Raw genomic sequence first — 24,723 nt, 5'->3', positions numbered from 1 at the left:
ACCCTTGATCTCATTTTTTTTTCCAGCCAAGTCTTGTAGTAACTTTAATGTTGAACCTTTAGTGGAAGCTTCAGTGTCCATAAGGCCTCACAATTTTTAAAGAAGTACTGGAGTGTAATATAAATGTTTTCCTGATTTGGTTAAAAATGTCTTGCAACACTTTATGATTAAAGTAGACATTGATGATGATTGATGATTTTGCACTTGCTTTCATCTGTTTCTTGCTGATTTCAACCCAAACTTTTGGGCCACAAACTGGGCTTTCTTTATAGCTAGCTGGGTGTCCTGCTCACTGACGTTGAGGTGCCACACAGCTCTCACTGTACCCCCGACATGAGGGAACATGAGCACTCGTACTCCCTGGTTCAGAGCGGCAATCTCCTCCTCGCTCACCTCCTCCATCAGCTCACAGAAACGTGTTGGACTCAACCCAGGAACTCGCAAAGCGAAGCGTACTATGTTTGTTTCAACAGAAGACATGTCCACATGGTAAAAAGGAGGATCACACTGGGTAAGAGCTGTAAGGAAACGTAAAGACTTCAAATTAGACAGGGAATTGTTTGATTTGTTTGATGAGATATTTTCCTGCATGATATCACTTCAAGCAAAGAACACTGTGAAGATCAGTGCCACTGTGTGACAGTTTGATGTAATCACAATAGGTTGAGGTCAAGGTCACAGCAAGCAACAGATATGTACTGTAGTCCCCAAAATGGTTTCTTGTCCTACAACAGCATGTCCTGAACTGTTCTCCAATGATCACAACTTTAATTTAATACAGCTTGTCATATAAATGTAATTTAAATCCTGAAGATTCTCCTGTGGTTGAAACCTGATCTTAAAAAGTGTTAAATCAGAAGATTCCTTTTATAAATGGTTACTAAACTGTACCTAAATTGTAAATAAATGTCTCCTAAGCAGTTGAAAGCATGTATTTAAAGCCACATAAATAGCTTTGCAGCTCATACATCACCTTTGGCAAAGGTTCTGGCATTTCTGTGGTCCTCCTCCAGTCTAGCTATCATGTCCACAAGGGCGATCTTTCCAGCTGCAGCTAAAATGCCTGACTGACGCATTCCACCTCCCAGCGCTTTACGAGCACGCAGTGCTCTCTGGATGAACTCTATAGACCCAGCAAGCATGGTTCCAGCAGGTGCTCCTAAACCCTTTCATAGACAGACTGTAAGCAATGATTGCTAAGTATACTGGAACAATGTTACATTTATTCTAGAACCACTATTCATCTCTCCCTTACAATCTTTGCTAATCAGCATACTTTTCTCTCTAGAATCGTCCTTGTCATTGAAATTGATCTTCTCTCACTGTTTAATTTTCTATAGATTTTTTTTTATATTTTTCTCGCATGTTTTTCAACCTGTTTTGTTGTCATTTTGTTTTATATCTGGTGATGTAAGGTTGATGGTACATCTTATAGGTATACTGTTACTGGAAATAAAACTCATTTTTGTGTCACTGCCATGTTGCGTAGATCCACCACCCACATGGTGGTCTCAGCAGTGTTCTTTTGCTCTCTTTCCATTAATAGAGAGAGTAGATGTCACTGACAAATCAGTGGGAATACATTCACATATAGAACATATAGTATGGTGTTACCTTATTAAATAGTCAATAAGTGCAGGTACAAGACAGTTATATCTAGTAAACCGACAACTTAACGTAATCTTAAATAGTATTAAATTAAAGTCGGTTTAAGGAAAGTTTACACGATATTGTTATTTAGGCTTTCTGACACAAATGCATGTGTGGTACTGGTAATAATTACAGTACTATTCTAAACATACTGTTATAAACTGAAAAGGCATGTCTACATGCTGACATATTTTGCATTTCCCAGACAAGTGCAAAAATTTATTTAATTTGCATCTGTCAGCAAAAAAAACCCCATAAAACCAGTCGTGTAATTCATGTAATTGAAATGCAAATATTTTTACTGTCACTCGGATTCTAATCGACATTCATTTGAAGGCAGGTTTACTTCAGATGGGAGTGAACTGTACGGCCACATTCTGGATGGCAGCTCGGACGATGCAAGTTAACATTGTAAAGAAAATATAGGTTATATTATACAGATTAGAATTGTGCAGACAGAATCTGAGTGTATCAGAAAGTAACAGATCACAATTATTTTAAAAACAAAAAACATAAAAATCCAGAAATCTGTCTGAATATCTTACATTTCCCATAGAAAGTTAGCTAAAAGGTGTCTCAGCTTTGTGTTGGACTTTAAAAATGACACTGAAGCTGCCACTGTTGGGCCCTTGAGCAAGGCCCTCAACCCTCCCTGCACCAGGGGCGCTGTATCCAGCTGCCCCTGCACTCTGACCCCAACCTCCTCAGTTGGGGTATGTGAAGAAAAAAGAATTCCACTGTGCTGTAATGTATATGTGGCGATAATAAAGGCTTCTATGCCCCCCGTTCTATTCTATTCTTATAGCTACCAAGGTTTTATGAAACAAAAAATAATGACCTTTTTTATATTTGAACTTATATTTTAGAATCCACTGTTAGTGAGTATGGCTCTTACCTTAGATAGACACACACTGACCGTGTGGCAGTGTTTGAGTATGACAGAGGGATGCACACCCAGTGCCACTGCTGCATTCATCAACCTAGCACCATCCATATGTACAGCAAGTCCGTACTTATCTGCTACAGAGCGCACCTAACAGGAACGGTGTTGCAGTTCATACCATGTTAATAACAACAAGGATAAACTGATTTATTAAAACTCAATACTAATGGTAATGCCATTGAAGCTTGACTAATATACATGTAGTTTGAAATACAATGTCTCTAACCTGCTGTAGGAAGGAGACAGGGAGAACACGTCCACCCATGATATTGTGTGTGTTTTCTACACAAACCAGCCGTGAGCGGGGATAGTGTGCATCGGGGTAGCCATGGCGGATCTTTGATTCCAGCTGCTCCAGGTCAAACGTTCCATCAGCTAGATTCGTGAGTGTCCTGGAGTGTACACCAGCAAGCTAGAGAAATGCATCAGAACATCATCAGCATCCAATATACAGCAGTCACACACTCAGATAATATATACTTCAGAAAACACATTCAATTCTATTTATTTATATAGTCTGTGAGAAGCATACCTGTGCACTCCCTCCCTGCTCATAGATGTGCAGATGAGAGAGATCTCCCAGTATCATCTCATCCCCCCTCTCTCTGCAGTGCACCATGACTGAGATGGAAAGAGAGATAATGTGCAACAAGGGTTGTTTAAAGAGTTGTTAAGTTTAAAATACACATGTAGTCAGAGTAACAAAGGAAGTTAAACTAAAGAAAATATTTCATTTCAATGTCTCTTAACTTCCAGAAAAGAAAAAAAACAGGAATATACTGTATACTTCATTTTTAAACCATACATTGTACAGCTTACCAGCAATCAAATTGCCCATGGTTCCTGTGGGTACAAACAAAGCTGCTTCCATGCAAAACATATCAGCTGCCACTTTCTGCAGTTCTAGAAAATAAATAAATCAACAAGTTACATGCACACATCCATTTTCAAATTAGGGTTTATAATATCTATCATTTGACACGTACATAAACATGGGTTAAAAAATTAAGATGCCTTGTTCTTCAATAAATAGATAATGTTGGCAAATTGCTGAGGTATAAATAAAACTCAGTAATAATTGTATTGTATAATAAAATAATCAAATACAAGGTGGCATTCTAAAATCCTAAAATGACATGCTCGGTGGTGCTTTATTCCATCCATCCATCCATCCATCCACCCATCCATCCATTTTCTACCGCTTATCCGGGACCGCTTATTCATCCATTTTCTACCGCTCGCGGGGGCAGCAGTCTAAGCAGGGATGCCCAGACTTCCCTCTCCCCAGACACTTCCTCCAGCTCTTCCGGGGGAATACTGAGGCGTTCCCAGGCCAGCCGAGAGACATATATACTATATTTTATGTACTATAGAATACAGTAGTAGTATACCTTATTATGTATTTTATTTGTTTGTGTACAGTTAAACACTTGTAAGCACATGTACACTTGTAGCACTACATGTAAGTTTTAATCTTATGTGTCTATTACCCTTCACCAAGACTCCTCTCAGTTTCTTAGGTGGGCCATGATCCATAACATCTGCTCAGCGTTGGTCCTATGATTAACTCTTAAAACTGATAAATAGGGTAGAGAAGGGCCTAAAGCAAAAGATGGTCTGGAGTCGCTAACTGTATTCAAAGGTTATTTATATGAAAGGTGTATCAGATTAAATGACCAATAGGCCACATTAATGATTAGAAATACAATACAGACCATATGAGTACATATGTACAATGTACATAAGTACAATAAGACCATATGTTGTATACTGAATCTTATTATAATTAGCAAATCCTGTAATCCAGTGGTGTTATTCTAATTATTTTACTGAAATAATGAATTTTATTTATTTAATTTATTATGATATAATAATAAAAATAAATAAATAATAATAATAAAAAGCTGGAAATCACATCCCTCCATTATAAATGTTGTTATAATTACGTTGGCTTTGTAGAAGCCAACATTCTGTTTTCCTATTTTAGCTTAGACAAAAAATTTATCAAGAGTAACTCCTCCTAGGGCTTTGGAGCCACATGCACCAAATTCGGATATGTTGTAGACCCCGGTCTGTCATTTGTTGCTATTACTTTTCTAAGCGATCCAAGTACCGGTATTTCCGGTACCGGGTCTCAAATTGGCCTTTTTTCCCATAGACTCCCATTATAAACTTTGGAGGTTTATAACTCGGCAAGCTTTCAAACTATCTACCCCAAACTTGGCCAGCTCCTTTTGGGTGATACTCTGAATAAACTTTTAAATTGGTGTACCGACTGGCCTTTCGGTTGTCCCACAGCCCCGCCCCCAAAATATGCAAAATCAAAAAACTTTTTACAACATGGACATGTGACATATCAAACCACTCAGAACAACGAGGGGAACTTCCTCACGGGTATCCTGATGAGTCACATGCTCGTCTACTTGCTTCCAAAAGTAACACTGACCACTCGCCTCCAAAAAGCACCGGCCTTTGCGAATACTTGCATCGTCAAAGCCAACATCGAAGTTTGTCACGACGAACTTTACAAATCTAGTTATTATTAAGTTCTCATATTTATTATCCTGTCTATTTGGAATTTAATTGGATTAATCATAAACTCGTATGATCATATCATTATTGTTATATAATGATATAACAGTTCGACTGTTATGTTTCAGTTCGACTAATAAATAAAATAAAATAAAATAAATACCAAAAATTAAGAATCTTGGGAATCTTTTAATAAATCTGTTCATCAATAGATCTTTGCTCTAATAAATATTTTATTCTGTCATTATATCAGCTAGGATCGAATCTCATTTCCTGATCTGATTTAAGGTATATTTTTTAGGCAGAAATAAATAAATAAATAAATAAATAAATAAATAAATAAATAAATAAATAAATAAATAAGCAAGCAAGCGCCATCTCTCTAACCATTAACGGTGGGGTCTTCACCGAACACATCATCACCGACCCTGGCCTGTGCCATGGCATTGCGCATGGCTTCTCCAGGCTCAGTCACCGTGTCACTGCGCAGATCCACCGTGTGCCAGCGCGCGGAGCCCCGATTCACCGAGCTGCTGCTCTGGTGGTAAAAACTGACCTGATCCGCTGCATGCAAAGAACCACCATAATGTCGGATTCGCTCTGAGACCCGGCGGAATGTTACACAACGCACCACAGACCGAACTAAAACGGACATCTTATAGAAAGGTTACAGAACAAAATCTACTCTGTCCCAAACACTTGCACTTTGTGTTGCTACATTGAGTAATCATTCACTACCACACCGTTTAAAAATCAAGACATGCACAATGGAGCGTGAATCATCGATAATAACGGTTTCAGATCCTCGACAGATTGAATCTCTTTTGAGTGAATCGAGTAAATGAATCGAACTATGTTGTGTCTAAATGATTCATTTGGTGGAGAAATGACAGTGGATGAGTGTTTCTCGTTCTGTCCACACGGTGACGCCATCAGTCCATTTTCAAACCTTATTCTCGCCATCTATTCTTAAAGCCAGTGATTAACATGTACTGTAACTGCAATAACATATACTGTAAAATGATATGCATTACAGCCATCCTATTCAGTGATAAGCACGCCTAGGTTGGTTTAAAACGTTGTTTTTGTATCTAGTTGTATACAAGAAAAAAAAAAAATATATATATATATATATATATAGAGAGAGAGAGAGAGAGAGTGAGAGAGAGAGAGAGAGAGAGAGAGAGAGAGAGAGAGAGAGAGACAGACAGACAGACAGACAGACAGACAGACACTATAGTCTTAACCTCTTGTAATCACGTCACAGGTCGTATGAGAGCAGAGCTCAGTCATGTGACAGGTTTACATAGGTTAAGTAATGTGCTCTTATTTACAAGCAGACTGGCCAGTCAGGCCTACCCGGCTGTTACAGTGATGTCACAATGCCTGGAGTGAAGGATTCCAGGACTTTAGAGGCGGTGTGTTCACAGGAGAGCTTTGTCTGTTTGATTCTAATAAAAGAGAGGAGGTGTCAGCCTCCACAGTAAATGCGAGCCCAGGTTTCCAGTAAGAGGCATGACGACAGGGGAGTGGAGCAGTGGGTGTGTCGGCTGGCACCTTTTACACAGATTATATTCTAATGACAATGTGTGACCCGCTGGTGCAGTACTAGGGCAAGCTCATTTGCTCCTGTGTCTGTAGGCTGGAAATGTCCCAGAACTTCAACATAAAACTTTAAATAGCTTTTTACATGAATGATGTCTAGCAGTGAGATAAATTCTTTTTTAAAATGACATGGTCTATAAATGACAGGTACTGTAGCAAGTGTAAATGTACAAATAGTCAGTTTTAGTTAGCAATGTAAATGTATTTCCTCTAGGACTTTTTAACCTCAGCATACTCTCTTTAAACTGTTTGGGGTTACAGTTTAGGAGACTGTAAGAGCATCCAGGAAAAAAAGATAAAGTTCTTTGCACATTGTTTTTTACCACTGACCAAAGTTCATTTGCCTGAAATAGGCTCCGAAATGACGGGCTGCTTGAAAACAACAGTGCTGTATGACTATATACGTAGGTCTCTCCATTATGTCTACATGATCATTATAGCACCTTTGCTTAAATATAGTTTGGTTGTTTTTTTCTGTTTGATTGTTGTTTATAAAAATATATTTTTTTTACATTGTCAAATTAATTCACACATAAATGCAGAAGACAGAACATGTGAAACAGAAGATTTGCACAGCGCTAGCAGTTAGCCTTTGGTGAGTTCCTTTTTTCCAGTGGCATAATTATTTGTTCATTTGTTCTTAATCAACCAACATGAGAGCTATGACTAGATTGTAGACTGTATTAATCTGTACAGAAGAAGACATTATGTTTAGTTGATTTTGTTAGCTGTTATAGCTGACCAGCACTGTGAAACCCAAAATGGACAACGTGTTCTGTGGTGCATCATTTCCCACTTAGAGACTAATACAGGCTAAACATAGAGAAGATGTGTGAGCACTTTCTAGATCATGACATAGCAGTGGATGGAATTTAATGGATCTATTTTTGCAGAGTGTTTGCAGCAACACAAAGACAATACACACACAAATTTAACCCACCCACCTTTCTAATACCACAATCCAAAAATTTTAAATTTGTCAGATCATTGCTATAATGATACGAAACATCACAATTCAACATATATCTACTCACAACACCACAACAAAAGGCCATAAAACAGTGCTATGCTTTTTACAGTGCCTCCAATGTTCATGGTGTAAAAGAGGAATACCTTTTTAAAAAAAATATTCTAACAAAACTTGCATATGCACGTTGTTGTACTTCTCCTTTACATTTCATTTACATTTATGGCATTTAGCATACGCCCTTATCCGGAGCGACATACATTTTATTTCCTCTCTCATTTTATCTCATCTTTATTCTCTTCTCTTGTAGTAGATGACTTGCAGAAGACAGCTGCAGAATGGTTCTTTTATTACTGAGGGACCTTTGCTTTATCAGATCAAAATAATTTCCTGTCACACTGCTTACAAGTTTTAAAAAACAATAATAAAATATTCCAGTCATATTGCTCCGTCAAGGAACTATTTCCACTTTCTCTCTCTCTCTCTCTCTCTCTCTCTCTCTCTCTCTCTCTCTCTCTCTCTCTCTCTCTCTCTCTCTCTCGTGTTTTCCCTCACTTTTTTCTCCCTCAAGCCCTGATTCCTGGCAGTACACGGGATTCCACAACAGGTATTCCAGTAAAGGCTGGACAGCATTGTTCAGGGTTATAGTTATAGTAAAGCCCAGTGTGATAGCAATTCAGACTAATGCTTTAAGACTCAGACTATTTATTTTATCAGAGCTCTCCAGGAATGTTACATAAGTAACTAGGACTTTTCACAGTTATTTTCTTCTCTTAAAACTCTAGTCCTTTCTCCTTTCTCTGTGTGGGTTTGTGTACTTTTGCATGTGTAGGTGGTCTCATCACAGAAAACATCTGCAGAAAACATCTGCATCTCTGATGATACAACTCAAAATTCATCTCCTTCACTGTTCCTGGGATAGACTCTGGATCCACCGTGACTCCAAGAAGCCGTTTCTGAAGATGAATGAATATTCCCTTATAATTCCTTTATTAATGTATTGACAAATTTGCAATGTCTTTGCAATTTCTCTGCAATGTCATATATTTTTTCAAGATACTATGTAGACTGTATATTGCAGATAATCTTTCTTGTTTTACTGTTCTAACTTGTACTTTTAATTTGGACACTGATAATTCAATTCAATCTTATTTTATTTGCAACACTTTTTTATGACTCTTTTCTGAATAGACATTCTTACAAGGGGCTTTAAAGTAATCATAAAGTAAACGATTCACATTTAGATCTCTACTCAGAAGCAACGGTGGCATGGAAAAACATCCTCGGATAGCATTAGGAAGAAACCCTGAGAGGAAACAGGCACAAAAGATCACCCACCCTCTACAGGGTGACAGCAGAAATTTGGATTATAAATAATTACAGTATACAGTTGTAGAAGAGGAAAGTCAAACAGCAATAAGTGTGTTGGATGGAAGTTCAGCATAACATATGAATAAGTCTTGACTTGAGTACAGGGGAGTCTTTATGTTAACAGAAGCATTTCTTTGGCACAAATCTACAGTATACACATGAGATTATCCATTGAAGAAAGGGTTGGACTTTTCTGAGGAGTGCAATCTTTGAGTTATTTGGTACCATCCACAGCAGCAGAAGGTACAGAAGCAGCCTGCTGAGGTAGAGGTAAAAGATGATGACAGTCTCCTTTTAATCTGTTATATAAGTGAGGAAAGAAACCAACAGTTACACAGTTTCTTGTCTTTGTATTTGTGTGTGTGTGTGTGTGTGTGTGTGTGTGTGTGTGTGTGTGTGTGTGTGTGTGTGTGTGTGTGTGTGTGTGTGTGTGTGTGTGTGTGTGTGTGTACGTGTGTGTGTGCGTGCGTGTGTGCCTATGTGTTTGTGTATGTTTGTCCACATGCTTACTCTGTACATGCTTTAGAAATGTGCTGGACCTCTCTCAGCTGTGCTGTTTTTTTCTGACACAAAATTGGATTAACTGTGAACAGAAGAGACAGAGAAATATTGACTCCTTCTCGGAAAGCAGAGAAGGGATGACGCCTTTCCAATAACCATAAACCCTAGGGCTGAAAATAGACCATACAATTGTATATATCACACATGAGCACTTGCAGATGGAAGATGGTGCTGTTCCACTTTCTGTATCAATGAGGAAGTTTTAAATTAACAAACTCCTAGTAGTGCTGATAAACAAAATCAAATATGATAATTAGTTACTAATCCTAGTGCACCAGGGTGCATGCTTAACATTTCCATTGCTGATGAATGGTTATAAAAATAATAGTATAAACTATGTGGCTATTTTTAAACTGTGAATGTGATGATCGGAACAGTGACGTTGGGAACCTTCTGAAAGCACACATTGTGTGTCTACATAGACACATGACAAAGCAATGACGTGATATTCTAGTAAACGTAAATAGATGTTCAATGTGTGAGACATCTGCTCTCTTACTCTTTATCTCACAATCATACTGTGCTTCATTTCTCAGTTACTTCACAGCCATTAACCAGATCTAGGTTTTCCGGTAGAACCCTGAGGCATCACAGTCAGTCACCTGCATAATGAAAACCCCTTTCCTCAGACTGGAACATACACACAAGCCTGTTGCTACTGTTTGACACCTGCTGTTCATCGGTAATGTTGTCCATCGGTGCTGACTGTAAATAGATAGACAGCTTTCTGTGTTGGACAAATAAACTTTTTTGTATGATGCACTTGTTATCCAACAGAAAAAATATGACCATGTTGCTATGCTTTTGTCTGTACTTTATGGGACAAACACTTTAATATATTTCCAACAGGAGGGATTTTACAAACAGAAGACTAGCCATCTGCTAGGACCTGCTGAGCCTTTACTGTTTTTTTCCCCCTTCTTTATTGGTTCCGAGCAGGAAGTCAATCTCCAAGGACAATGGCAGTGCCAAACCCAGCTTTGTTTTGCAGACAGGTTTACAGTCAGGATTGTTTCTCAGCTGTGTGCGAACAGCACAGATCCATGTGACTGCCAGGCAAAATATGCAAATATTTGCATTTATACAGAATGTTCATATTATATTTTTAAGCACTGCTTTTATTAATCAAATATGCAGACAGCTCAGCTTACTGAGTTACTGAGGGTTGTTTCTATTTGTCAGTTTTTCAGAATAGTTTAACCAGTTTCAGGTTTTGATGCTATTAATAAATTAAAGTGGTTATATATAGCAGTAATTACTAGCCCAACAGAAATATTAAGTCCTCCTACAGGTTATATTTTTCTACTGTAATTTTTCCTCAGTAATCCACAAGCAGCACTCAAAAGACCGGTCATCCACCAAATTATTCCTAAATATTTTTAAAAGCTCACTCAGCCCTAATTCCTATAACATTTACATTCCTTCACCTACGAAAAAAATAAATAGCTGCTGTAAAGCCTTAGAATTCATTTATTCATATAGCAGACCTAAATTTTAAATTCATTGCATTTGGTTAGGAGCTTGTGCTAATTTATTACCTACTCAAGGGAGTATAATTTCTTGTAATCACTTTATTTCTATCCCCAATTCCAGTTTCAACACTTCTCATTAAGACACACACACACACACACACACACACACACACACACACACACACACACACACACACACACACACACACACACATACACACACACACGTAAAATAAATAATTAAAATATTCTGAAAAAATATTTGATTTCTCTTTTTGTTTTCATATCATGATCCTCCAAGCCATAACATGATGGATTGAAAATATCTCTTAGCTGTGCTCCTTTCCAGTTTACACTCACCGTTCTCACAGTCTCTTTGTCTTCCTTCCTTCATTCTAAATTAGGTATTGCACTGTGATTCTCCTGTCTCATCTCCTCTTCTCACCATTTTAATCTATTCTTTTGTTTTCTACACCAAGCTGTCAAATGCGTCCTTGTACCTAAATTGATCCCCTTCCCCCTTTCCCCCTCTTCTCCTTCTGTTTTGCTATGTGGGAAAGTCACATGGTTTCCGTGAAGTCGTGCACCATAAAGCACTGACTATGGGGGGATCGGTGGGGGTCTCACTGGCAGCATTGCTTTCAAACTCAACACTAGTAGCCTTCCAAATGGTCCCGATGTTGCAGTGTCTAAGCCTGCCTGCAAACCTATCTTTACATATTTGCAAAAGAATGTCATACTAAATAAAGTGCAGCACAAAAATGGTAGCTATAAAACTTTTAGCCATTATAGCACAGGGAAGTAGGATGCACTATAATATCTCTAACACAGAGCTATAAAGGATTGATGATTGAAATGATGACTGAGACAAAATCAATGGGAACACAGTTTAACCTCTAACTCGTCCTGATGTTTTTAAATATCACACTGTCTGAGGCAGGACCTATTGAAATATTACACATATTGGTTAATATAATGATTGCCTGTTAGAGGACAGATCACTGTTAGAGGACAGTTTCACGCCCCAGGTGGTGTACGGTATATACATCAACCTAACAGAGGAAATAGCACGAAATATTTTTCTTCACAAAAACTACAAGAGATATGCATTCATACTGCATGTTTACTTTTTGATTTAACAGCCAAATTATTTCAGTTATTCATTCTTTCAATCCTAATTTTTCTTAGATGCATATTTTATAAATGGAACTTCTCTATATTGCATCAATGTATTTTTTTTAAATATACAGAAATTACAATGAATTATTGGCAAGATCATAGCCATCATAAAGCCACCAAAGGTGTTTGTAGAAAAGTGTTTATCTATGCTTTCATGTTAACATACATTGCTATTATTAGGTACATTATTAAAGTGCTTTGTAATTTATATAAAAAAAGTTATCTATACGATCAAGCAAAAAACCTGTTAGAGAGACTGTGATCTGTTAGCATCAGTTAATACATCAATAAAAAACTGTACAATTTGAATTTTCATTCATTCATTGTCTACCACTTATCTGAACTACTCGGGTCACGGGGAGCCTGTGCCTAACTCAGGCGTCATTGGGCATCAAGACAGGATACACCCTGGACGGAGTGCCAACCCATCACAGGGCACACACACACTCTCATTCACTCACACACTCACACACTACGGACAATTTTCCAGAGATGCCAATCAACCTTCCATGCATGTCTTTGGACCGGGGGAGGAAACTGGAATACCCAGAGGAAACCCCCGAGGCACGGGGAGAACATGCAAACTCCACACACACAAGGCGGAGGTGGGAATCAAACCCCCAACCCTGGAGGTGTGCCCCCCCAATTTAAGTTTTTCTTTATTTATTTATTTATTTATTTATATTTAAATAGCAGCTGTGACTAGGTTTACTGTAGTATAGTGTATGTGGCAGAAATGGGTTAAAATGTTAAAATCATAAACAATGTAAAATGATATTTAAAACGTTAAATCAATATCTATTAACAGTTCACTCCACATATACTAGTTGAGCTGATCGTGCACTTTTAAACCGAGTCTCTGGCTCTGCTTTAATTCTGACTTTTTTTTTCTGTTGAACAGTATGAGTCCCGTGGCAGCAGAGCTATAGTCATTCTGGCAGATGCTGATGCTGTATGAAGGAATGTGGCTGAAAGTACTTCTGGTTCCTGGAATGCCTTTGGCTTTATCTGCAGTGACTTTAATGTAATTACCTCAGCTCGGGCTCACAAAGAGGGTTTCCTGGAACTCCAGAGGGGCCTTTGTTATGACAGGTTTACTGAGTTAACATAAGTACACCTGTCTGCAGTATTCAATTTTATGGTAGTTACTAATTCATACTCATAGAGAACTCTCAACAACACACACTCCCTCTATTAAAGCCAGAGATATGAGACATTTAAGACTTTGAGTCATTTAAAACTAAAACGTAGATTTAAAGTGTGAAAGTTCACAGCCAAGCTCTCGATCATTCTTTCAAACTTCGAAAGTAAATAAATAAATAAATAAATAAATAAACAGGTTAAATAAAAGCCTTTGGAAACTAAAAAGATATTACTTTTGTTGAAGTTTACTTAATCAATGAAAATACATATTTGACAAAGTTTTTGGTAAATGGAGCAAAACAAAAAGTGCAACACCCGAAACCAAACAAAAAAAAAGCATAGAATCTTGACCATCTACAGTAACAGAACGTGTTTCAGACAGGTTTCCTAAAGACTTACCAGAGAGTCAGGCTAAAAACGTTTATCCATAGCTGAAACTTTTGCCTGAGGGAGGAATTTGCCATAGTTTTGCACTGCAGGGAAGCCATGAGTCATTCTTATTTGGCTTGAGCTGGACGGGTGGCTTTTCCTCTCTACATTTCTTATTCTCAGCAGATCTCTTATTACTTCAGGCACAGCAGGAAAATAATGTTGCTATGGGGACAAATTTTATTTGTATTTATTGCCTTTAATTTAAATCCAAATCCTGTTTGTACAGGCCAAAGAAATACTTTAAATAAACAGCAAGTATTGAGAAGGAACCACATCCACAATGAACATCTAACGATTAACGAGAACTTGAAACTACATTCCACGAATGTTAATCAAACCATCAGCCAGTAAATCTTATGCATTGCGTTTTGTTTTCCTGTAACAAACCTTGATTTTATGATATGTTGTTGTTCACATTAACGCAGTTAATTGTGCAGTTAATTTTATTTATACATACTGTGTTACTTCCAGAGAATAACTGAATAAACTCCACATCATAATGTGAGTCAAAGGATGGTGTGATTCAGATATCCTCTTCCTTTAAACCCTCTTTCAAAAAGTCACTTGAGAGACTTACAGTATGTCAGATTTCCATTCATAAAGACTTTTTAAAGGCTAAGCCAATGGCTGCCCCATCAGATGCCTTTTCAGTCTCCGCTAATGCCAGCCGTATCTATATTGTGATAATAAAAGAGATTAATACATGAACATTGGGGAAAATATTAGCAGCATATACATAGAAAGCGCTATGCATTATACCATGTATAGTTTCATTGACATCATCCTAATGAGAAGAGCTAAGGGAGGAGTGTGGTCAACCACAAGGGGAGGTGTAAGGTGACCCACTGATAGTCACACAGCCTAGCCTGAAGTTAGCAATCTAGCCTTACAGGACATGTCTTGCTCAAGGCACTTTGTGGTAAAAAGGAAAAGGGCTTCCTGACATTGAGTATGAGTCATCTTCTCAGTGTCTGAATGCAATTCCTTGAATGGTTGGATTGGGCAATGACTGGTTAGAACATCTCCTACTCTCCATCAACCCTCCTCTCCACCACACACACACACACACACACACACACACACACACACACACACACACACACACACACACACACACACACACACACACACATACACAGACATCAAAAAGAAACAGCTGTTAAACTTGGGCAATGCATTGTGCCTCATATAAATGACTAGCTTATAGTGTAAAAAGACCTCCCAAAAAAAGAGTTAAATGATTTTTTTAACATAACCGATAAATAGCAGATAAATAACACTACAAAGGATTATCGGTGAAAAAAAAAATAATTTTAGGATTCATTTATTCTAACACAAAGTGTACACACAATGCTTTATTCATTCTGGCAATGATTCAGATCAAGACTAAGCCGTACCAGTCGAGGTTGTTTGCTTTGAATCATGAATCATCTCAGAATCAAACTTTTAACACTCTGTAACCTGTCCCATTTTGATTTGACAGTGATACTTGTAGTTTGAAAACCTAATAACACACTGTATCGTTTTGTTTTTTTGTTCATTTTGGTAGTACTGTACATGACATATTAATGCCTGTGTCCTGTGTCTTACTCTGTATTTTCAGTCAGCTATCGCAGCTCTTTTTTGGCAGAGTAAACATGGACTGACCTTACTGAAAATAGTGTCTCAATCCAGTAACGATCTATGACCCCTCACTCAATTTCTGCAACAGGATACAGTATTTACACAGAACTGTAACACTAATATGAAGCAACCAGTAAAATAACAAAAAAAAATCATAGTGCTTACTGAAACTCGGACCACAAATATGTCACTTTCAGAGGTTTCAAGTGAGTCAAATTCTCAAATTTCACAGAAAAAAAAAAATACAGTATGTGCATATACCAAAAATGCATATATACCAAATCTGTATGTTTGTAAATGTCAAAAGACCAGGTTTTAATGTAATGTTTAATCTTCAGCTGTCCAGTTTGTCAGCACGTGTCTATGATAGTCTCAGATTCCTGTTTTCGTCCGACAGAAGTGGAGTTCAAAGTGTTCTTCTCTTGTTGTAGTCTATCTACTGTACCTCAAGGTTTGATGTGTTGTGCTCATCCCATTGTAGAAAGGGTGATTATTTGAGCTAACATATTGTTGTCATCTCAAAAGACTGCCAATTCTCCTCTGACCTCTCTCATTTGTTGATGGGAGAGGTCAGAGGAGAATTGGCAGACTTTTGAGATGACAACAATATGGTTGTATATTTCCCATATTTTCCATGGAACTGCTGTTTATTTTATAATCTGTATAAACTCATACAATTCTGTTAAACTCTATTAGAAACCCGCATGTTAATAATAAATTGTCTGACACACACACACACACACACACACACACACACACACACACACACACACACACACACACACACACACACACACACACACACACACACACACATATATACGTATATAGTGGATAGTTCTTAACCCATTGCATTTTACCAGTGTTACCTTATATAAGTTATACCTTTTACAAGTTGCCTTATACACAAATATACATTTTAATAATAATTATCTGAGTTTAGTCTGAAATTCCAGTGATGTTGATGTTGTAAAAGGGCTTTAGTAATGACGCATGGTGTGCGCACATGGAGACTGAGTGTAGCGTGTGAGGGCACATCTGCTCCTGAAGGTGACTCACACCATTCTTGTTCTCTCTCATAGCCATTTAAAGTCTGTTCGAATCTCAAGCAGCGCTGTGCTCATCTTCACATTGGAAGAACTTAATAATCCTAAGAGAAATGCTGCAAGAAAGCACTGGTTTTGCTTTTTTACTCTGCTACTTTAGACTTTGTTGTCTTTAGTCTTTCAAGTTCCAATTTCCAGTAACATAAATAATTACTCTTTAGGCTGAGGGAAAATTTTCCACACTGCGTCAGCCTGTGTATCTAAATAAGTGTAGGCAATTAGTTTGTGTGAATGAATAGATCAAATGTACATTAAGCAAGAAGTTTACCATTTTTTGGAGAGTCTTAATTACTTTTTCCTACTGTAGTGGTTAGTCTGTAGTTGCTCACTGGGTTTAAATATAATCTGTACTCTACTATGCCACTAACTGACTCTGAATGTGGAGTTTATAGTGAGGTGCAACTGCTGGATCACACGTGTGAAAGTGAGTCAGAGGGAGCCTGTGAGTCTGCCCCATGGCCCCCACACAGTCTTGGCCATGACCTTATTTAAACTCGGAATTAAAGCCACAAAGTAAACTGGAGCCTAGTCACCAGGAAGGTGACAGACAGCCCAGTGTACCTAATCTGCTGTTACAGCATTGTAGCTCAGTGTATAGGAGGTGCTAGAAAGTGGAGCTAAAATAAGCTGAGCTAAAAGTATTAAAGTGAATGCACAGTTATGTCACTCCTACCTTATTCAACAACTAACTTACTTAACACTTCGAAGATGTAAGGAAAGTCCAGACACACTGCTTGTGATAGAAAAAAATGTGGATAATGCCAATGCATCAACACATACAAGGATTTTATGCTTCTTCTTCTTCTTTTATTGCAAAAACATGGATGACGCCCTTTATGTGTAACATCCCAGAATGCAATGTATTCATTCTCTTTTTAACTCATCCAGCCTTACAGTGCGGGAAATCATGCATCATCCTGGAGCTCATTTGTGTTTCCGCTAACCCTGCTGTTGCCATAGAAATCAGTGTTGGTTTTGAAGGTTTCTATACATTTCCAGACAGAGGGATTCACAATTTCTTCTTGGCAGTCCTCCTGCTACACTGACACTGAGAGTATGGAGGTTTTGCCATTGGAACAGCTCTCCAAAACCGAATGAGTCATTGGGGCTGTGTCCTCTGGAGTGTGGATTTGCAGCAAAGATTTGTACCTTGCAAGAATCTTCACTTCGTCCATTAAAAATGTGATTAGTCCACCTTAAAAAGTGTTTCAATTACAGAGGTGTTACTGATAAACTAGTTTAGTGTCAAACAATGCATGTAAACATTAGCATAGTTAGTGGCATAAATTTCCTGTTGCTCCTAACATGACTCATCACCACCAAGGCCACAATGACCATTTAGCACAGCCAGGAAAATATGCTCTGTTCACTGAACAAGTCATTTCCAATGTGCTTTGTTTTATTTTCCCAACAATGAGCTTCTTATATCTAAATAACTAACACACCCTCACGCCACAGGGAAGAATCAATGACCTCTAGTCATTCTGTCACATAACAACCATAGCATCTGGGAACATGCCTGACTGATGAATGCTGGGTAAACTGTTTCCAGGAAAACTGGCAGAGTAACAAGTATTTACAATTACTTAATAGCACATTGTATTTACTTAGAGTTCAGCATTAATTCAGCATTCGTTTTTGCATTAATCTCATTCATGGCGATCTTCTCTTCAAAATTTACCCATGTTGTCTTTGCAACATTATTTGTTGTTTAGGTCTGTCTTTTCTCGTATGTAAAACCCTCTTCAGATTCCTTCAGCATATCAATAGAACTTCACAATTCTCTTTCATTTTAGTAGACTGCAGTGTTGATTGCATTTATGTTTTGAGTCCTTGTCTGTTTGCACCACATTTGCATAACCACAAATTGTCCTTTCCCAGAGACAGCAAAGCATCCCCAAATGATACACTATCCTTAATAGGTAGGATGACAAGAGGTTTCGGTGGTAGCGTACTTGGCTTTTTTTTCTTCCAAAAATAGCATTGTATATTTTTTGCCAAGAACATTTTTCTCATCCCAGCACAGACTTATTGTGGATGGTTAATTTCCATGTTCAGTAAAAACAAAAATTTGATTTTATGACTAATGCAGACATCTAGTTAATTCCAAATGGTTTACAGACTTTTTGTAACTAAAAAAAAACTATATAGTATTATACACTACACTATTTTACACTACAACATCCAGTGGTTATGCAACTATTTTCAAGAGCTCAGTGTTATCCACAACTGTCTGAGTGCCTTTCTATTTTTATCACAGTTTTTAGGGTGTATTTAGGAAGGAAGGCACATTGTCTTACAGTTGTTCCTTTTGCGTCAGTTGCTGCTTACATCCACACCAGCATTCGTCAGCACTTTTTTGCATCATTGCAAAAAAGAGAAGAAACCTTTCAAAAAATTGTGAAACCTTTCAGAGAAAACACGTCTTTTTTGTGCAATTGTAAATGTTGATTTCATGAAAAGCAGTAAGAGACAAAAATAGTGTGATTTCAACATTTGCTTCTTGTCTATCTTTATGTGTTTGATGGAACAGGCAAAAGCTCTCCACCAAACCAGTGGTTGTTTTGTATTACCTGGATAGTGCAATGGAAATTATATCCATTTTAAATATATTTCCTCAGATTATAAATCTAAATAAACAAATTCCAGTTACATCCCAGTTAGACTTGATGTGCATATGTCTACTTAAATTATTGTGCTTTTTGTAACCCTAAATTCTATACCCAGAAATACACCCTAATGATTCAACCCACAAGCTTGGTTTTATATAAAATGGACAATCAAATCATTTAGTGCTAGTGTCCAAATCTATAGATGCATTGCTGCGGCTAATATTTATACCTCTTTAGATATGCAGAGTAAACCAGTCAAATTAATAAGAGACCAAAATGTTATTTATGCCAAGATGCAGAAGTGAGCATCTGAGTACAAAACACTAAGTATAAAAGTGGTGTCTTACAGCATGATTTAATGAACTAATCACACAATTCACTTCACTGGCTAGCACTGGCTAGCATTATTCTTGCTAATTATAAACATGGTGACAATTCATTTCACTTCATTGGCATCAAGCTGACACATTGCCAGTAGTTTTAACAGTTCATGTTAAAAATGTATTATTAATTTGCAGAAATGCACAGGTTAATATTTTTACTTGGCTCAAGTAAACACTATGACCTAAATATTCTTTTTATATAGTTTGGAGTTAAATTAATGCTGTGAATATTAAGACATTAGATACTTTTTAATAAAGATGCATAAATGTAGGAAGACACAGTTTAACAGACTTATCCACAAGTCTCAAACTTCTGATATGTTATCAGTTTTACATTTTCTAGGAACAAGGATCGGCATTCAGACGATACACCCTTCATAATATTTTTTCAAGGCATTAAGCTGTTTAAACATATCCCATTCCGGCAAACTATCAAGTATTCCTGTAAGGGATCAAGCTTTAGCTAGCCATCACATATATCTAGGAAGCAGCACAGTGTTGCGGCTTCTCCATTTTCAGGAAATACGGGGGTTCAGATGTGGCCTAAACCAAGTTTTTCTTTAAAGCTGTAAATGGGGGTTGTGGTTACTGTTATACGAATATCTTTGGGAATGAGAGAGGAGAAAAACCGTGTCACATATCAGTTTGAATAGAAAAGCTGTGCACTACACATTGAGGTAAGTTCTTTGTGTTCCAGTAAGCTGAATCACCCCCACCACAGGAATAAAGGTGAAGCAGATGTTAAAAAAAGTAACAGCTTTTTCACATACTATTTATTCAAGAAGTGTTTTATTTATTTTTCTCTTTTCTCATATTTTCCTTTTGCTTTTGTCTCTTAAAACATCATTTAAAAAATCATTTCTGTCTATGCATGAATCTGTTCAAAAATTTGACACTTTTATTTCACACACACACACACACACACACACACACACACACACACACACACACACACACACACACACACACACACACACTACACACACACACACACACACACACACACACACACCTTTTTTAAAACAGTGCACAAAGGTGTGTGTGTGTGTGTGTGTGTGTGTGTGTGTGTGTGTGAGTGTGTGTGTGTGTGTGTGTTCATTGCATGTGGCTTTGTGCTTGTATACACATTTGCACTAGGTTTCTTGGTACAGCTAGCATATGTTGTTTTGATGGTGCTGTAGGTGTATGCGGTAAGTGGTTTCATGTTTATGTGTGAAGAACTTTACTCAAGTGTTCAGGTGTTACCTGTATTCTTTTCAACTGAGCAGACAGGAAGCCCCTTTCATTTCTCTGGTTTCCTGTCCGCTCAAGTCTAGAATGCACCGTGCTTGCAGTATCTTTCTTCTTGTCTCTGCCAGTTGCCAGCTTTTCCTGACTCTTGTGCTTTGATATTTTGATTGCAACCTATTCCACTGACTCAGGCCTTCCTGGGTTGTTATATTGTAATATCTTTGTTAAGCTGTATCATCTTTGTGAAGTTGTTGCACATCATGGCTTAATTTAATGAGCATAGAAGTCAGAAACACATATCGTTTTTTGACAAATCATGATTGTGACAGTATACATACAGACAGTTTTTGTGCAAGTTCACAAAGTGTACAATGGACATCTCTGGAGGATTTCTATGCACAATTAGTATGGCACTAGTTTGCCAGACACTCTGTTTATTTTTCCATCATGTGAAATTCACTAGATTTTTTAACTTTCACCACATTGAGTTCATGTGCTTTTAAACAATTTATTCTCTTATTTATTTCTTTATTTGACCCACAAAGACAATAATATGCATGTCTGCATCTTCACACCTTGATTAAATATCATTGATTTAGGCTGTCACAGTGGATTACATTAATGGATAATAGCAGGCTTACACACTTCACAAATATGAACCTTTTTTAAATTGTGATACACACTCTAAAGTGAAAACATATCCGTTGTCAGGACATTGTTCAAAACAGAGAGAAAAGAAAGCAGGGAGTAAGTAAGAAAAAAAGTGAGTGGTAAGGAGGGGGAAATGAGTTCTTACAGTAAAGGAACGTGAGTTAGAGCATGAGCTCCCGCTCTGTACCTCCCCTTCCTGCCTTCCTACCTCCCCTTCCTACCTCCCCTTCTTGACTTAACTGTGTCCTCTCTCTCTCTCTCTCTCTCTCTCTCTCTCTCTCTCTCTCACACACACACACACACACACACACACACACACACACACACACACACACACACAAACACACACATTTTAACTCTCTCAAACACACACTAATTTTAACCTCTTTCTCTTGCTTCTTTTTCTTGCTCACTTGTGCAAATACAAATTATGTATACTTTAATCAGCCTCTTTTTCTCACAGGCACACAAACAATATGCAAGCAGTAAAGAGTCAACTCAATTAAAAAGCCTCTTTCCTGGAAACCAGGCTCTGATGGCACAGGAGGTATGTAGGGAATGGGAACCATGTGTTACTTGGGGAAGGGTTTGTGTGTGTGTGTGTGTGTGTGTGTGTGTGTGTGTGTGTGTGTGTGTGTGTGTGTGTGTGTGTGTGTGTGTGTGTGTGTGTGTGTGTGTGTGTGTGTGTGTGTGTGTAAAAGTGTGTATTGGGGTGGGGAGACGTTGAGAGACAGGTTACAATTAACAAACACTGATAGACTGCATTTGAGGAGTTAAATGATGAGAAATAGGAAGAGGAACACAGTGTGCGAGTAACATAGTTTCACCTTGAAATTTATATACAGTATATTCAACTTGAAATTTGTCATTAGATATTAGATTATATATATATATACTACTTATACATTATACATAACATTTCTTTCTCACACTCATATAATGGCCCCAAGCCATTAATTGTTTGGCCACACAGATCCTATTGTAAATCTTTCCCATAAACAATCTTTCATCCTAACCTGCACATGGTGACCTCCCACAGAACCAGCACAATCAACAATCAACAGACCTTCACTCGGATATCACAGGCCCCTGGGAAAACAATCATAAACAGGCTAATTTTAGTCACATGTAAATCATTTGTGTACTGGTTGTGTGTAGGTGTGTGAGCATCACTGTGCACGTTTTGTCTGGACAGTGTCACGGAGTTCCTCACTGTTTTCATAGCAGTTTCCTGATGCTGATGTCACCGAGTCTGCAAAAATGATGGTGAAGCTGAACTGCTTTAGCAGATTCACATTAGCCACATTTGCAAAATGAGCTTGAGGGAACTGAGACGGTAGATTAGAACAGTAGCTTAGCATGGCTGAATTTGGAGAATCCTCTCATGATTGTCTTTGCAATATTTGGTCAGGTTCTTCTCCTCTTTAGGCTACTGTCAGTAAATAAATGATCTGTTAAAAGGACTCAAGCTTCAATAAACATTAGTCAAAGGACAAAGGACAAGGAGCAGTTCTTGCTACTAATCAAAGTTGTTTTTTAGTTCAGAAAGCTTCCGCTCTTACATTAGCATTCAGTCACTTTAGCCAGTGGTACTACAGTATAATTGGTTGGGTGTACCCAGCTAACCCTAACCATCAAACTGTATAATGTTGGCAAAAAGCATGTTTTCCCATAGATATTTGTTTGCTGTTGAGGTTATTATTTCAAGCGGCATTTTGGTCTCTTTGAACTTTATTATAGTAATTCTTTTATGAAAAATCATTGAGTTGGGATGCCACATAACAAGCTTAGAAAAATGTTTTTTCTAAGAGCTTTGACATAATAATTCAAGAACAAGTCTGATTTAGCACCTTATATTTAATTGGTTCTAATGTTGTGCATCATATTCCATGAGAAACTTGGCTTATTGGCTCAAATTATTTTCCTAGCAAGTAATCCCAAAAAACAAGAGATGGCACATCCCAGAACCCGTGTGAACACTGCCGTGATGAATGAATAAACACACAAAAATGAATAGGGGCAAATGCTAACAACTCTCTTTGGTTAATACCTTCATGGTTCTAGCTGACGTGTTTTGGGGGTGCGGCTTTAGAGACAACACTGAAGGGAGGGGTTGAATTTGTTTGAATGTACTGTTTCAAACATCTACCAAAATCCATGACTGTGTCTTTAAATCATATGGTGCACTGTGTATACAGTGAGTTTCTTCTTCTTGAATGCACATAAATATGCAACACAAGCAAAGCATTCATTTTCATATACGTTCCACATTTCACACATCCTCTCACACTCTTGCCATATGTACACACAAACACACACACTCAAAACAGTCTTCCCTGAGCCTCTGCAGTCGTACAGGATGTATAAAAAAATGACCTCACATTCCTTTCCTGTTAGGTCAACCACAATATGGGACTGACACACGAGAGGACTGGACTGCTTCCCAGCACACACCAGCCCTCTGGAGTCCTGTTACTCCCAGTCACTCAGTGAGGCTTCTACACACATACAGACACACACACACACACACACACACACACACACACACACACACACACACACACACACACACACACACACTCTTTTGAGTGCACACAGCAAAAGTGAGAACACTGCTTCTTCAGATTCAAACTCTGTAGACAAACTGTGTATTATTCAACATCTAAATTTTAGACGTTTCTAAATATTTAAAAAATAAAAAGATTAAAAAATAAAATAGATCAATTTTGTAAATTTCTGAGAGTTTTAACCCATTTATATTTTGTTCTTACACATCCACTGACGTAAATAGATACGGTATCTACAATGTGTGTAACACCATAAACCAGTTTTTATTTCATATCAACTATTAAAAAAGCATTGTGCCTTCAGTGTACAAAATATCTACATCAGTTGAAGTTAACAGGCAGTGATTATGTGCTTATCTTGCACATTTATTGATACCATGTACAGTACTACATTAGTAGTATAATCTATTACGCCTGTCTGGGTGAATGTAATTACAACCATTCACACAGAATGCATATCTACTTAACAGTTCTTATAATCGTGATAGCCATTGGAGCGTCCGGCTTCAAGTGTTCTGACTTCAGGAAATGAGCAGTGATTGCAGAAATCTTCATAATACAAATTCAGTAGTGTGCATTGCAGTAGTGAACATCTTCCATCAAGAGGCTTACAATAGGCCCCTCAGAGAGCAGAAAGAGATCAGCAAGCTGATTTACAGGAAAGTCCTGATTAAACTGTGTGTTGATAACTGTGAA

At 37.8% G+C, this 24,723-nt stretch overlaps 1 protein-coding gene and 2 long non-coding RNA genes across 3 annotated transcripts; 1 reads left to right on the top strand and 2 right to left on the bottom strand.

The window, feature by feature from the left end:
• Positions 1 to 135: 135 nt before the first annotated feature.
• tha1 (threonine aldolase 1) lies at positions 136 to 5,941 on the bottom strand. The gene is made up of 7 exons (XM_027140610.2): positions 5,513 to 5,941; positions 3,413 to 3,496; positions 3,126 to 3,214; positions 2,820 to 3,005; positions 2,546 to 2,683; positions 974 to 1,166; positions 136 to 518 (listed from the first exon to the last, which is right to left on the bottom strand). Exons 1-7 carry the CDS (start codon positions 5,778 to 5,780, stop codon positions 211 to 213), a joined length of 1,266 nt encoding a protein of 421 aa, XP_026996411.2. The 5' UTR covers positions 5,781 to 5,941; the 3' UTR covers positions 136 to 210.
• A 778-nt stretch (positions 5,942 to 6,719) lies between these two features.
• LOC113638990 lies at positions 6,720 to 8,666 on the top strand. Its single transcript, XR_003439739.2, has 3 exons — positions 6,720 to 7,134; positions 7,273 to 7,325; positions 8,530 to 8,666. It is a non-coding gene; the product is annotated as an uncharacterized LOC113638990 (long non-coding RNA).
• Positions 8,667 to 9,162: 496 nt separating this feature from the next.
• Positions 9,163 to 12,330, bottom strand: LOC113638989. The gene is made up of 3 exons (XR_003439738.2): positions 11,462 to 12,330; positions 9,579 to 9,651; positions 9,163 to 9,367 (listed from the first exon to the last, which is right to left on the bottom strand). It is a non-coding gene; the product is annotated as an uncharacterized LOC113638989 (long non-coding RNA).
• Positions 12,331 to 24,723: the final 12,393 nt, after the last annotated feature.

This window comes from Tachysurus fulvidraco, chromosome 8 (assembly GCF_022655615.1).
Source record: "Tachysurus fulvidraco isolate hzauxx_2018 chromosome 8, HZAU_PFXX_2.0, whole genome shotgun sequence".
In the NCBI taxonomy this organism is placed as follows: domain Eukaryota; kingdom Metazoa; phylum Chordata; class Actinopteri; order Siluriformes; family Bagridae; genus Tachysurus; species Tachysurus fulvidraco.
The sequence above is the reverse complement of the archived record's forward strand: the minus strand, read 5'-3'. Positions and strand labels throughout refer to the sequence as shown.